Genomic DNA, 14,561 nt, shown 5'->3' on the forward strand with positions numbered 1-14,561 from the left:
GTACGTATTTAAATTGCTAATGTTTAATTCTTGTTCTAATTCTTTGAAATTGCATCCAAGTGCACTAATGACAATTGGAATGATCTTGATCCACTTAAGCTACAAGAGATTTTTTGATTGCCAAATCTCTATATTTAGTAATTTTTTATTTATTTATTTTATTATTATTTTTTTTTAGTTCTTCGTGGTCTATTGTGGTCCAAAGACCGATCAGTATATTTTGAAATCTCGGATAATTTTTGTAGTTTCATTTTCCATCATTTTCTCGATTTTATGCTACCATCTCTTTCAGAGGTAGGGAAACCGTATATTTGGCATAAGTAGCAACAATGAATAATCCTGATCACTTGCTCATGGGTGTGTTTATAATCAGTTTGTGCAATTTTGCTACTACAGGCATTGACTACATGTTCCACAGTTTGGTCTTCTAATTTGTCTAATTTGCATTCTAATTTTAACCAACTTCTCCACTGTTCCCTCCAGAAACAAACTGGTCGGTAATTAGATACTGTCATATCGTCCCCACCGCTCCTCACTCTATCTAGTGGTATTTCTTTTCCGGAACTTTTCTGCTGTCAGATATTTACTGAATAACATAATCGAAGACACAGTTGACGCCTTACAGAATCAACTCGAAAGGAGTAATTATATATACTTCATTTAGTCCTAATTTACTTACATCAAGTTTTCTCAGTATATCAAATGCACTATTTCATTAAAAATATCTGGACACTCCTTCGAAGTAGTGGATATGGCTATGCATATCACAATCATGGTTCATACAGGTATGAAAGGAAGCACACGGTCTTTCAGTCGTCATAGATAAACAGTAACAGTAAAATTGGCCGTACTGAAGAGCTCACTGATTTCCGACATGGCACTATCATAGGATGATAGTGCCATGACCTTTTGAAAATCGTAGACCTTTTGAAAAACGCTATTCAGGAAATTTCTACCCTGATCATCTGAGTGATGTCATTGTTAAGTGGAAACGCCCAGGAGCAAGCAACAACAGCACAATTGCAACCTGATGAGCCACATAAAATCAGAGACAGCTGAGTGCTGAAGCGTGTAGCGTGAAAAGTCGCCCGTACTCAATTGAAGCACCACGACTGTTCGTCGGGAGCTGAAAACACGGGTTTTCATGGCGCGCGCGCGCACACACACACACACACACACACACACACACACACACACACACACACACACACACACACACACACACACACACACCGATCAGCAAGGACAACGCTAGGCGTCTGGTGGATTTGTGTTAAACTTTCCACCATTCGAACTCTGGAGTAGTGGAAACACGTTCTCTGGAGTGAAGAATCACCCTTCACCATCTGGCAGTCGTATAGGCGAGGCACAGTTTGGCAGATGCCAAAAGAAAACACTACCTGCCTGAATGCAAGGTATTTCTTGCATAGTGAATGCAAGAATTTTGCAGGATGATTTGGATAGATTGGAGGTCTGGGCTAAGGAGAATGGATGTCAATTTAATGTGGCAAAATGTAAGGTTATACATTTTGGGGTGAAAAGATTAGCAGCAGTATACCACATTGGTGGAACTGTACTCCAGGAAATTGATGAGGCACGAGATTTAGGAGTGCTGGTGGATGAGGAGTTAAAGTTTAGGGGACACATTGCAAAAGTGGCCGAATCAGCTCATCAAATCACTTGGTTGCTGAGGAATACGTTGATGGGAAGAGACAAGCAGGTTATTGTTTCTCTGTATCGAGCCTTGATAAGACCCCATCTCGACTACTGTGCCCAGATTTGGTCACCTAGGTTTCTTCTTGATGGGAAGGAGGTTGAGAGGATCCAGAGGCGAGTGACCAAGATGATAGCAGGTCTGTGGAATGAACGTTATGAGAACAGGTTGAGGATTTGTGGGTTGCAAAAATTGGTTGATAGGCGGAGGAGTGGAGATATGATTGAGACATTCAAATTACTGAAGGGTTTCTATAAAATTAATTGAAGATATTTTTGAGAACAGGGCTGGTTGTGGGAGGATCAGGGGACATCCATGGAAGCTGGGCAAAAGTGTGGTTAGTAAGGGTGTTAAAGCTGGGTTCTTAACTTTTAAAGTGGTGAATGAGTCGAATGGGCTGCCAGAGTCTGTGGTGGATACTGTGACGGTGAATGAGTTCAAGGCAAGGTATGATAGATACTGTATGAATGTCGTATAGTTGTTATGAGCATGATTTGGGCCTCCCTCCATGAGTCTAAGGACTCCCTGGAGTTGCCCGTAATAATAATAATAATAATGTGTCGTGCCAACTATGAAGTTTGGTGGAGGAAGGCATCATAGTCTGAAGCTGTTTCTCATTATTCAGGCTTCCCCCCCTCCCCCTAACTGCCAGACTAAGAATCTTAACGCTGCGGCGTATAATGACATTCTAGAAGTTCTGTACTTCCAACTTTATGGCAACAATTTGGTGAAAGCCATTTCCTGAGAGCTGGAATGAGTAGGCGTATGGATATTTCTGATAAGATAATGTATTTTACATTCTTCTACTTTTATATCTTCTTCTGTACTTGCACCTAATTATTATTATTATTATGATGTGACACCTCCAGGGAGTACAAGGACTCATCGAGGGAAGGCACCAGGTCTACAACTCCGTCTCCACCATTCAATCACAACTGACCACAACTACACCAACGCCATCTACCGCCTACCACCACTGGTATTTCCACAGACAATCACCAACATCCATGCCCACGGCGGGATTCGAACCCGAAGCCCTTTGGCTGGAGAGCGGATACGCTATCCACTCGGCCAACCAGGCTAATGCAAAATATTCCTACCGCACAAAATACAAAACAGCGAATATTTATTTCTACTATATATTTTTGCTAATCACTTTGATACCATCTTTAGTAACTATAGTAATTCCTCTTTATCATTTTTTCTTTTACTGATACAGAAATAAAGTACTTCTTGATTATGCTTAGCTATCACTGTTGTCCTTATAGTCTAATTTTTTTTTCCTGTCTACACTTGTCACCTTTACTGGCATATACTTGATATTCATCATGCAATTGCTGACCACATTCCTGTTTATATCTTCTCCAAAGAATTTCCTTCTTATGCATTTTCTGTCGAATATCATTGTTCAGACAATTTAAACCCACTCTATCTATCTATCTAACACTCAGGCTTTAATAACCAACCCCACTCACTTGAAAGGGGATACAGAACCAATGAAAACATGGTGGCGCCACCTAAAGTCACAAATAAAATCATTCACGCACCAGTCACCAGAAAAATCAGCAGAGGAACATTAGAATCCCAGAACTTGAAGAACAGCTCAAGTATCTCACAGAAGAAAGCCTTGAATATCATTCTGCCTTCCAAGTCATCCAAAGACAGGCAGAATTATCGGTAAAAGGTACTTAGATCGCAGCATGCACAAATAAATCTTTCAGATGCCCCACAAAATATTTTTTCTCTTTGAAAAAAAAAATGCCAGGCAGCAAACTCCATATCTGCTATCAGACTTCAAGATGACAGCATTACAGAAGATCCAAATAAAATTATTATTATTATTATTATTATTGTTGTTGTTCCGGGAAACTCCAAGGAGTCGACAGACACATCGAGGGAGGCCCTATCATCATGTCAAGAACAACTATTCAACATTCACACAGTATCTATCATACCTTGCCTTGAACTCATTCACGGTCGTAGCACCCACAACAGACTCTGGAAGCTTATTCCATTCATTTACCACTCTCCAAGTAAAGAACCTAGCTCTAACACCCTTGTCAACCACGCTCTTGCCCAGCTTCCATGCATGGCCCCTAGTCCTCCCACCACCAGTCATATTTTCAAAAATATCTTCTGGATCAATCTTATAAAAACCCTTCAGTAATTTGAATGTCTCAATCATATCACCTCCAAAATCACCTCTAAAATCCTACAATACTACAAGAATGCATACAGCACTACAGAAATATCCCATCATGCCATTCACGAAATACTGAAAGAAACAAAACAACCTCTGCAACAGATCGGAACCACTTAGAAAACAAAATCACGCTAGATGAACTGAAAACTGCATGCACATCCTTGCCAAAGAACAAATCTCCTGGCCTTGATGGTCTCACGTCAGAGTTTTTCCAAGTCTTCTGGAATCAACTCGGACCACTTCTCCTCAAAACACTGCAAGAAGCCTACCTCAATGGGCTCCCACAATCCGTCATGACCTCAGTAGCACGATTGATACCAAAGAAGGGAGACCACACGGATATCCGAAACTGGCGTTCAATCTCCCTAATTAATACCGATTGCAAAATCATTTCCAAAGTTATAGCAAACAGAATAAAGCCAACGCTGCCTGAAGTTATTGGCCAACATCAAACGTACTCTGTCCCAGGAAGATCAATAGATGATAACCTCAATTTAATAAGAGATCTCATCCACATCGCAAACAGCCAACATGAAAACCTAGCACTCGTCAGCCTTGATCAGGAGAAGGCTTTCGACAGGGTAGAGCACGAGTACCTTTATGAATTCCGAAAGGCATTTGGCTATGGTCCTCTCATCATTGAAACAGTGCAATTGCTTTACAGAGATGCGCACTTCTGTTTAAAAATCAACAACAGGTTCCCTCGCACTCTGGCATACTCTCGAGGGATCAAGCAAGGATGTCCTCTCTCTGGACAATTATACACACTGGCCATAGAACCCTTCTTAAAAAGAGTACACGATACCATCATCTCCAAACGAACCAGCATAATAGAGCCACATCAAAAAATAACACTATCAGCATATGCCGATGACGTCACTGCAACAGTCCGAAATGAAGAAAAATTACCAGAAACCGAGGAAGCACACAGACTATATGCACAAACCTCAGGGGCCAAATTAAATTCTGCAAAAACCACTGGCTTGTGGTCAGGCAGATGGAAGACTAGAAATGATTCCCAGATCGAATGTACCTGGTCAAGCGAAGGACAAAGATACTTAGGTATGCACCTTGGCAACACGAAAATATGTAACACACTGAACTGGATACAGCTGCACAACCGTTTTAAACAGATAAATGGAACAGTATTCGTTCCATATCTTCACTTAGAGGAAGAGTACTAATAGTTAACCAGATGGCTGCGAATGGGTTATGGCATACCCTCAAAGTACTCACACCTCCTGAAGAATTTCTCCACCACATTCAAAAAGCAATCAAACGTTTCCTCTGGAACAAAACTCACTGGACAATACCCTCAACTCTGCAAGCCACTCAGTAAAGAAGCTCAAGGCCTGATTTCCCTTGAAAACAAGATTAGATCCTTCAGGATAATCCTCCTCCTAAACACTTCAATGCAATGACACTTATGTAACCACCTTCGATTACATCACGAAATCATCCACCAGAGGACTTACACTTTCCCCAATCCTCCGAATGGCCAGTCCTGCACCATCTCCTCCTAAACTACCTCATTTTTACAGAGATGCTCTACAGCGGTGGAAAAACACAGAACTTCATCACACACCAACAGAATTAACAGAGTCAGCTATACTTACAGAACCACTATTTTCGAACAGAAACATAACAAGTCTCACAACTGCCAGCATTTTCTTTTCCCTACATGGAACTGGGCAGGAATAAGAGTCACAGGGGACCTCTTAACCCAGACCCCTCGTTAACCCCTCTTAACACGATGAAAGTGGAAAACATTCACAAGCCTACCAATGAAGAACACCAAAACTGAAAAGCAATATCAACAGATGCAAGCTGCTATTATAAAAGCCTATCCAGATATCGCTACACTTCAGGAAATCCGTATTCCTTCTAGAAACTGCTCGGGGCCGATATTTCATCATGTACAATCTGAAGCCTCACTTCCAATTCTTCCCTCCAACTACAAGAAAATATACCACTTCCACATGTCAGTGCCTTCAACTTCGCCCTTCGTATATTCATCCTTAACCCACTAATCTACAAGGCTGCATATGCCACTCAGTTTTCAGTGGATCTACAATAAATCAAAGTGTGCCAAACCAGATTCCGACATACAGTGGAGACTATGGCATAACATCTTGCCAACTCCCTCTAAGCTCTATACATTTCAGCCGAGAGAAACGGATCTGTGTCTACTCTGTGACGTTTCAGGTACCTTGGAACACACATATCTAACCTGTCGCGCAAACAAAGTGATGATCACCTATGCCCTGAATACTGCCTCTAGCACCTGTAACAACGCACACAGCCAAGAAGACTACTGGAATTTAGTCCACACAGAAGAAAACAGACACAGAATATGCAATTTCCTCTTCATCTGCTCTAAGGCCGTTATCTACAGATTCTACCTAAAACACACAAGGAATAACCAGCACCCATCCATCACTGAAACTGCACAAATCCTCATATACGTATATCCTCCGTCGGAAACTATAAAGCAGGCTTTCACTGGAACTTGAGTAGTACTACAAAGAAACAAGAACTGTCGCGAAATTCATAGATAATACGCTTCATCTGAAAGATAACTAAGACTGAAACTGAACTGTAATGTTGAATTCATTTATTGCATTCTCTATTGTATATCCGAAAGGAAAATTTTTCTTTCTCTGTGATATATATACTTATATACTTATAATATGTAAATAGTCATTGTTACCTATCGTCAAATGTATATTTTAATAAGTTAAAAATATATATATACAGGGTGTTCGGGATAAATTTGACAGTTTCGTAAGGAAAAAGAAAATCTTCTTTGTATCTATTAAATTTAATGAATTGACAAAAAAACATTACAGGCAGAGTTAATTACAATACTATCAACAAGATTTACTCAAAATAACCACCATTAGCATCGATCACAGCTTCAATTCTGCTTCGGAACCTCGAACAAGCTGATGCTACAGTCTCCCTGGGAAGGGCCGCAAAAACTGTTTTAATTTTATCCATTAACTGGGCTTTTGTATTACTGGAAGTGCGATTGGTGTCTTTTTCAACTGCGCCCCATACAAAATAATCCATGGGGTTAAGGTCTGGGGAGTTTGGAGGCCAAACATTTGGACTGGTGAAGTCGTAGAAATTTTCAGACAACCATTTTTGACTTTTCCCAGAGGTGTGGCAAGGGGCCGAATCCTGCTGCCATACATACGGCCTACCATTGGCTACCCTTGTTATCCAGGGCTTGACTACAGTTAGCAACTCCACGAACAAAGCCCGAATTCCAATGCCAGGGTTCTTCAACACCTGTTCCTGCAGATTTGCGAGGAATTCTGCTGTACGAACGCAATCAGATCGTCTGCTAGGGATCTTTCTTCTTGCTACATCCTCGTAGTCACCATTGCAAGTCTCTAGTTCATGCCTGATTGTTTTTACTGTATTCAGGGAGCATTGGGCAGCAGTCGTAATATCCTTATTTTGATGGCGGCACGAATCATCATGATACAAGTTATTCTCTTCCATGATTCAGGTGGGTTCCAGCTATCCATCCTTTCTGACATCTTGTATATGAATGAAGAAGGGTCCAAACTTTTAAATGAAGAGAAGTGTGTGTTAATACATGTAACTTACGGAAAAATATAATTAATTATAAATATGTCAAATTTATCCCGAACACCCTGTACATAGTCCCCTAGAAGAATCTTAAATCTCAAGCCCCGATTTTATTAAATTTTTCATTGTAAAAAAAAAAAAAGAAACTATCCCTGAGCAGCTTAGTAAATGAGAAGGATAAGGATGAATATAAGAAGGGCGAAGTTGGAGGCACTGATAAGGAAGTGGTATATTTTCTTGTAGTCGGAGGGAAGAATTGGAAGTGGGGCTTCAGATTGTACATGATGAAATATCGGCCCCGAGCAGTTTCTAGAAGGAATACTGATTTCCTGAGGTGTAGCGACATCTGGATAGGCTTTTATAATAGCAGCTTGGATCTGTTGATATTGCTTTTCAGTTTTGGTGTTCTTCATTGGTAGGCTTGTGAATGTTTTCCACTTTAGGGTCTGGGTTAAGAGGTCCCTATGATTCTTATTCCTGCCCAGTTCCATGTAGGGAAAAGAAAGGGCTGGCCAGTTGCGAGACTTGCTAACTATTAGTACTCTTCCTCTAAGTGAAGACATGGAACGAATGCTGTTCCATTTACCTAGCACCTGTTTAAAATGGTTGTGCTTACTAAGCTGCACATGCCACCCAGTTTTCAGTGGGATCTTCTATATAAATCGAGGTGTGCCAAACCAGATTCCGACATACAGCGGAGGCTATGGCATAACATCTTGCCAACTCCTACTAAGCTCCACAAATCTCAGCTAAGACAATCGGATCAGTGTCTATTCTGCGAAGTTTCATGCACCTTGGAACACACATATCTAACCTGTTCCGCAAACAAAGCGATGATCACCTACGCCCTGAATACAGCCTCTAGCACCTGTAACTACGCACAGAGCCAAGAAGACTACTGGAATTTAGTCCATACAGAATAGAACAAACACAAAATATGCAATTTCCTCTTCATCTGAGCCAAGGCCGTCATTTACAGTTTCTACCTTAAGCACACAAGAAATAACCAGCACCCATCCATCAGTGAATCGGAACAAACCCTCATGTGTAGCCTACGGCGGAAACTACAAAGCAGGCTTTCACTGGAATTTGATTACCACAAAGAAACAGGAACTGTCACAAAATTCATAGAGGAGTGGAATCCAACTGGTACACTGTTCTGGATTGCCGACGACAATACACTTCCGCTGAAGAATAACTAAAAGTGATACTGAACTGTAATATTGACTCTTACTGAAAAGACACATCCTGCCTACCACTAATGTACGTTTTTCCCCTCATTTCTATTGTATATCTAAAAAGAAAATCCTTTTTTCCTGTGATATCCATTCTTATAATATATAAATATTCCGTTTTTTTTTTGTTATCTATCTTCCAATGTATATTTTATCAAGTTCAATAAAAAAAAAATATGGCTGAGCAGGGCGACTGCATCATAATCCACTTGCCAGCATAGAAGTGACATCATCTCCTCCCCCCCCCCCAAAGAAAGGGAAAAGAAAGTTTTTTTTGTGCTTAACAGTGCGAATATTAATCAGCTGTCACTTTCATGTAAACAGATAATACTGTCCTATAGTAATTGTTATGTTCTTCCCCATACATGTCAGATTTTATGTTCTTATACAGTATCATGTCAAATAACTGTTAATGAGTTTAATTTAAAAAAAAAGTAATTCATCTTATAACTGATATTTCGATGTAACATACCCCAACAAGAATATGAGCATGTAACCTCTCTGCCTGACTGCAGAGAAACAAAAACTGGTTAATCCTGTACATAAGATTGTTATGTTTACAATAAAAAAATCTATCTATCTATCTATCTATCTATCTATCTATCTATCTATCTATCTATCTATCTATCGGTCTCCCGGAATGCAGTTTGACATCTTAACTTGTACATGAGCTATTATTACCTGCGTCTCTCAGTCTTGATCTTTGTAATTCCCCATATTCCTGTTCTGAATGAAACCAGCATGTGCCGAACCATCTCCCCTGTTAATACTACACAATCACTCTCACCAACTGGAGGAAGAATGGAAATTTCATTCATTATCATATCTTGCGATATAAACACTAAGTCTAATACTGGAGACGCTCGTGTTTCCTCTTTTTTACGTTATATTATTTAATGAATGACTATGATTAACTAAACACAGAAACTTATTTTCTGTACTCCTATTTACCATATTCTGCTCTGAGGTCTATTCTCCTAATTAAAGCTACCCATAATAATCACTTCCCCCCTCCTTACTCGCTAATTTTGTTAGTTGAAACATCATTCTCATCTCTTTTAATATATCCCAGCCTACACAAACACCGTACCAAATCTTCTATCCTGTTAACTTTTCCTTCACGCCAAATATCGTCAATGCCCATAAAAATTAGGACTACTCCTTTCTTCCAGGAGAGTCTCCGTAAGCCACTCGGTATTGCCAATGACCTTTAGATGGAAATACTTGAATTCTAATAATGACCACGACTCGAAGAACATTTATCAGGGCTTTTCATATGAAGATGAATTAGCCGGTCTCGTGCGGTGGCGGAGGGATTTTTCATTGGGTTTTTTCATCCTGCTGGCCATAAGAACATAAACATATGCAATTAACAACAAAATACGGCCTCAAGACCCATGTTGCTCGGGGCCATAACTCTAAATCAGCGTTTCCCAAACTTCCAACGACGGAACACTTCACAAATTCTGAAATTTTAACGGAACACCTTGGTTATTTTGTAATGTATTAATAAATTAATATATTAATTATTATTAATTATTATTAATCAATCAATTAATTAATTAATAATTACTTATTACCACATTTACAATATTAATAATTAATTATGGCATAATCATAAAGAGTATTAGTACACTTATGTATACGGTGTGACATGTTCACAAATATAAAATTGCATTTAAATCAGTTATCAATCACTGGGCTAGTGAAATCTTGTAGCATATTGTAGTTTCCTCAGGCCAACATTATTAAATTAATTTGTGCTGATTTTCATTGACATATCCCATTCTGATCACCAAACATTTATAATATTATAACTACTTACGAGTGAATGTAGGCTTTTTCTCCTGTGTGCTGGTAGTTTTCTCCTCCTTTTGTACATCCTGGAAATCGTTTTGTAGGCTGGTGGAGGATGACTCCCTGTCTGTTGCGTCATAAACACATTCAATAAGAGATTTCTTAACACCAAAATTAAACAAAGTCCCTTGTCTCTTATTCATATTAAAATTTAAATCTTCAGGCCATTACGTTTAAAATATCACGGCACTACGATTTTGAAACATTCACCCTACAATACGAACTTCCGAAAAAAGTATTCAGTATTATTAGATTTGAAAACCGGATACAGACTACCTTGATCTTCAATTTTGGCGGAAAAATTTTCTTTATACTTCCTTGGTGATTGGTCACTAACATTTGCAACACAGATGTTATTGCTTTCAGAGATACGCCGCCCGCTGTTATAGAGATACGCTTGCAGGCAATTTTTATGACCTGTCATAAACAGCGGTATTCCCTTTCCCAAATGTTGAAAGGTTTCGATGTGTGAAAATTAACGATACACAGATATTAATAAGCGTTCTGGGTCTGAGCTTTTCGACATATTCACGAATATTATTCTCCTCAGAATATTTCCACTATAAAATATGTATTCGTGAAAAATGCTTAGAAAACTAAAATGACAAATTCCAGAACTTCTCGCGGAACACTGGTGTTCCGAAGAAACACAGTTTGGGAAACCCTGTTCTAAATAATCATTCAACGATAACATGTCAAATAACTGTTAATGGATTTAATTTAAAAAAAAAAAAGAAAGTAATTCACCTTATAACTGATATTTCGATGTAACATTCCCCAACAAGAATATAAGCATGTAACCTCTCTGCCTGACTGCAGAGAAGAATGTAACTTTAGTTCATACCTCCTTTTCCGTTTTTATCGGATCAATCACATTCCATTTTAGTCGATTTATGCTAATTTAATAATTAACTATTTCTGAAATCAATAATTGCAATGATTGTTTATCTGTAAAACAAACCTGAAACGTCATTCTCTGTCAACCACGTCTCACTTATGCCAAAACTTCTCGGCCGAGTTAAATCAATTAATACCACAATTTTGTAAGATTTCTTCTCAATACTCTTAGCATTTATTTAAATATATACCAGTTCAATTCAGATCGGAATTGAACTCATACAATTATTCTTAGATCGTCAGTAACTCGTGATGCTGTAACTAAGCATGACTTCGTCCTAATCATTTCTGATAACAATAGGAATCCGTTCTTAACCTCCTCTGGACAACACTAGCATAATACACCCTCATATGCATATAGCTCGCTGACTTTTGTATTGTATACTGAGAACCTCATCTACCTCCATAGCAACTCCTATTTCCCTGTTTCTGCTCATTCACTCTTTCCTTTATCAGCATATGCTATAAATATCAAATGGAAAGCCAAATGTAAGTGTAAACCATTACCCTCAAACAGGGGCGTAGCTAGGGAGGGGCGAAGGGGGCGATCCGCCCCGGGCTGCACTTTGAACCTTTTTGAACTTTTGCAGTTAATTCTAAAATACAGGCTCGAAAACTCAGTTCCAAATATTATAATACTACTGCGAATTTTCCTCACAATTGCTGTAAGTGTCACCAGTTGTGAGAGGAGTTTTTCTAAATAAAACTGATTAAGAATTACCTACATTACTATGAAATAGACTTCGCCAATGTCATCGACGATTTTGCTAACAGAAAATCAAGAAAAATAACATTTTAAAATGAAAGTTTTACTTCAAAATAAACATCGTGTTTTCATTTATTTTCTTATACTTCTTTTGACTTTTTGTAGTATTTTTTGGTGTGTATTGAGATGGGCGGCAAACTCAGGGATCGCCCCGGGCAGCTAAACCTCTAGCTACACCACTGCCCTCAGAAAACTCATAAATATTCGTCAACGAACATTTGTTTTCATTTCTTTAATTTTTTTACACAGCCATATCATACCATAGGAAATAATTGCTCTTCTTTTTATCTCACTGATGCAAATTTGCCAGCAGCGAATGCAAAGATAAACTTTGCATTCCCTGCTGACAAACACCAAGTAATTTATATTATGTCTCAAAGAAAATCTTTCGACACCTAAATCATTTGTTTCCACTGTCCCCTAACGATCTCTGTAACATCACAGCTTCAGTAAAATCCTTACTCTTGATCCCTAGAAAACATGCTTTAATTCTACCGTCTTTCATCTATTGTCCTTTTCATTATAAATATATTGTCAGAATTATTTAATGAAGAGGGAAGAAGAAAGGGACAATAAAAATATTCTAAGGTAGGAATATAATGAATATTGTTTCTCTGAGGTGGGGAGGGGGTGAGCCGTATATCAAGTTCAGAAACCACTGGATTAGCTGCAATCATAAATGTCCGCACTGCCTGAAAATGCGAACTCCCTATTAATTGAGGTTGTAATCAATGATCAGGTGTGTGCTATGTGAAAGACATATCATCTGTTTCTGCATACTGCCTCAGGAAAACAAAAGATTAGCAATTCTAGAATTAATGTCAAAATAACTGTAAATGAATTTGGTTGTTAACATATATTTACATAACTATAAAATTTTGGTCCGGTACAAGGTTATCCAGAACAGTTCGAAAATATTACAGCATTTATAGAGACTGTAAATACGTCATGACCATCGGGCCAAACGGCTAATTTTATCAAGAGTAGCTTTGAAGAAAAAATAAATACTTGAAATCGCAAAAAAATTCTTTAAAAGAAAAATGAGGGAAAGATGTATTACAGGCGTGCACCGGTTTTCCTAAGAGTAAGGTACAACTTTTAAAATACGGCTGTGTATCTATTTGTTGGCAGTTTGAGTGTGGACAAAAATTCAATATAATGAAAAAATTCGCTAAAAACGTTTAGTCAAAAATCATATCGAAATGAATTGCAAAAATTTGCTTATAATTTTTATTTGTAAATCCAATATGCATGTGCTTAATTGATGACTGATCCATTATATTTTTAAAGATTCAGATAAAGCGTTGATTATTACATAAAGTAAAGATTTAATTCAACTGTGTTTCGTTTCTATTTTGAATTGCATTTCTGTACTGACAGAAACTATGTGACTGGATAACTGGCGTGTGCTAAATAGGCAAAATTCATCACCAAAAAGTCAGAGAGAGAGAGAGAGAGAGATTCATTCCTATGGAAAACTTCCTTGGGACATTATCTTCCCCTTTGATCTTTCTATTTTTCTTCATTTCACTAATTAGTGAACTGTTGCATAAATATAATTTCTTCGGCCATTGTATTATTGCCGCACATTTAAGCAAAGAAAACGCTGGGTTTTTGGAAACCGGATCGTTTTCTTCAAAAGTCAAATTAAAAATCGGCGCTTTAATAAATAAATACTAAATAAAATGGTGCAAAGTTTTGTAATAGGTTCCAAAGAGTTGAGCAGCATTATGCTCTTAACTCAACTTTTGAATCACATGTTCACTGTTAGCAAATATTCGAACTCAAGTAATAAATTATTTACATTTCGCTAATAGAAAAAATTTAATTGCATTTTACTAGTAGGAAAAACTAAACTAAAAATAATACTATTTTTTTAAAAAAAAGTTTATTTTGAGGATGTGATTTTTTTTTATTTATTTTCGCACTAGCAATTCCCTGTTTTGGCAAAAGCCTCGCGGATGAAGATGATGCACCTCTGAAAAGACTTCGAAAAGACCTTCTCATGAATTATGACAGGCGGGCACGACCCGTTCACGATCCAAAGACAACAAATATAGTTTCTCTGGGGCTAACTCCAATATATCTGAGAGAATTGGTAAGATGTTTGATTTCTAGTTACATTTTTATAGCAACCTCACATATTAGTGGAGCAAAAACTATAACACAACGTACAATCCGCCTACAAGTGATTAAGGAAAAATGAGGAACCGGTCGATGTGTTTCCTGAACAGATGATTGTGCTTTGGGGAAAATATTATAAGAAGACTGTTTCAAAGATCAGAAGTA

At 38.1% G+C, this 14,561-nt stretch overlaps 1 protein-coding gene across 1 annotated transcript in view; it reads left to right on the forward strand.

The window, feature by feature from the left end:
• Positions 1–14,561, forward strand: part of LOC150098242 (neuronal acetylcholine receptor subunit alpha-2-like) — a 47,944-nt gene that overhangs the window by 2,988 nt on the left and 30,395 nt on the right. Inside the window, exon 2 of the mRNA XM_090406528.1 lies at positions 14,204–14,370. Coding sequence (XP_090262654.1) covers positions 14,204–14,370 — 167 coding nt within the window. The remainder of the gene's footprint in view (positions 1–14,203; positions 14,371–14,561) is intronic.

The sequence above is a fragment of the Typopeltis vanoorti genome, chromosome 16 (genome assembly GCF_054136105.1).
Source record: "Typopeltis vanoorti isolate ZY-2024b chromosome 16, IOZ_Tvanoo_1.0, whole genome shotgun sequence".
Taxonomy (NCBI): domain Eukaryota; kingdom Metazoa; phylum Arthropoda; class Arachnida; order Uropygi; family Thelyphonidae; genus Typopeltis; species Typopeltis vanoorti.